Source organism: Elephantulus edwardii, unplaced genomic scaffold (genome assembly GCF_000299155.1).
Source record: "Elephantulus edwardii isolate Elephantulus edwardi_28Jun2011 unplaced genomic scaffold, EleEdw1.0 scaffold00494, whole genome shotgun sequence".
NCBI lineage: Eukaryota > Metazoa > Chordata > Mammalia > Macroscelidea > Macroscelididae > Elephantulus > Elephantulus edwardii.
Genome location: NW_006400244.1, coordinates 557051 through 559019, shown reverse-complemented (window position 1 = coordinate 559019; position 1969 = coordinate 557051). Strand labels below are relative to the sequence as shown.

Sequence of the window (1969 nt, the reverse complement as noted above, 5' to 3'; positions counted from 1 at the left end):
CTGGGACGGTTTGCCGGTGGCCTGCGCCAGCTGCTGGGTAAGCTCAGAGAGCAGCCCGTCGGGCACGGATGCGCGAGGCACGTTAGTGTTGACCACAAACATCGGCATAATGGCGGAGAGTAGTGAGCGTGGCGTCTGCAAGTCTGGAACTGAGGGTACGTGACTGCCGCAACGTGACCACCTTCCCGCCCAGCCCGCGCCAGCCGCAATCCCACCCCCGTGACGTCGCAGGCGGAGGTCCCGCCCCCAGGCCTGGGCTCAGCTCTGATGGCCTTGCTGGGAGCTCCGCCTTCAGTGTCGTCCTGGCCGTGCTTCCCTGGCGAGCTCTGCTGAGCCTGAGCCATTTTCTTTGTGCATCTGCGTCTCCCTGTCCCTTCCATGCTCGTCAGTCGGTCCAGGGGCTGGAGAGCCCGTTAGGGGGAACGAGGATCCTCAGCCCCTAGTGCCCGCGCCTGGTGCTTGGGGAGGACCCAGCCACTTCCATTCACACGGGGCCTCCACGTGCTGTTGCCCTGCGCTCATGCAAGTGCGCCAGCCCGGGCGAGGCCCGGAGTACTTTCAATGTGGAGCTTTAGTCTGGTGCGGGCAGGGTGAATGCCGGGATGAGCGGAGATGACTAGGCCTCACGCCTGGATCAGGACCCTGACTGAGGCCACGAGCCTGCAGGCACTGCTACCACTGGGCAGAGGGGGCCTGCGGTCAAGTTGCCACCGCCATCCAGGGCCCATCTCATCCGGGGACTGATCTATCTTCAGCTCACTAGGGCCCCCAAAGCTTTTGCAATTTCTCATCCCAGCCCAGGCCAATGCTCTGTGTTCATCCCCTGCTCAGCAAGCCCTGTTAAATGGCTTTCCTTCCCAAACCTGATAGGGTGGTATTAATAAGTTCAGAATTCTCTATATCAGTTATAAACCTATAGTTCCTTTTCTTCAGCCTGCAAAACTAGTTGCTTAGCCTCCGAATTCTGTTTCCTGTCTTTAGTCATGTAGAGTAGTTTAATCTGTCTATTTACCAGAAGAGGAAATGCATCTATCCTAGATGCTGGTGAAGCTGGTTCTCCAGTCATATGTAAACAGTATGTTAATCTGCCTGTTTACCAGGAAGAGAACTGGGGCCTTCCTGAATTATTGATACATAGATGGGAACTGTCCTTTTCAGGTGTAGAAATTACTTTTTTTTTACTAACAAAAGTGCATTGTTAAATGAGCTGGAGTTTCAGCCTAGTATATAAGGCCATGACCACTCCCAGACGGGGAGGCAGTCTTAGAGGTGACTTGCTGTCTCCCACATCTGTGTAATAAAGTGCATTTATGGGTATCGCAGTCCGTTTGTCTTATTGGCGACTGACTAGGAAAGAACCCCTTGCGTTCAGTAACAAACCCATCCTGGTCCCCTTTGTCCAGCCCTTATTTCTCCCCACCCCCACAGCCCCTCCCCTTGCCACTTCCAGCTAAGTTATAACATTTTTTTGCCAGCAAGGCTGCATACACACCCCGAGGTAGCAGATCTGACCGTGCTTGCCCAGTGACACACAAGGGATCAGAGCAACTAGGCGCAGCTTCAGAGCCTGGTTGCCTCATTCTGGTGGTGGCAGCGGCTGACCAGGAAGAGCGGTTCCCTGCCACCCAGGGTGAGTCAGGGCACCCTGCAGCATGAAGGAGGCTTCCTGGGCCAGGACAGCCACTGTGTAATTTGCCATTTACTCTGGCCCTGTCCTGATTTCCACAGAAGGGTTAATGCTGAGTTTCCAGAACGACTCCTAGGCCTACTTCTCACCAGTCTGGACACCTAGCCTCAGTTTCTTCAGGTGCATAAAAGAGATTGTCAAGGGATAGTGAGGGACTCCATTTTGTAACCAATATGTCATTTTAAAATGTATAAGCCTCTAGAACAGTAAACTGAAATGGTGGGGGAAGGGGGAAAAGAGCCCCCACCCAAACATCAGCCAATCCTGTATCACCCTGTTTTC

At 54.0% G+C, this 1969-nt stretch overlaps 1 protein-coding gene across 1 annotated transcript in view; it reads right to left on the bottom strand.

Annotated features, from left to right (window-relative positions):
- MIF (macrophage migration inhibitory factor (glycosylation-inhibiting factor)) overlaps window positions 1-108 on the bottom strand; it is an 886-nt gene extending 778 nt beyond the window's left edge. The window contains exon 1 of the mRNA XM_006903019.1: window positions 22-108. Within this exon, the coding sequence (XP_006903081.1) occupies window positions 22-108 (87 nt within the window). The remainder of the gene's footprint in view (window positions 1-21) is intronic.
- Window positions 109-1969: the final 1861 nt, after the last annotated feature.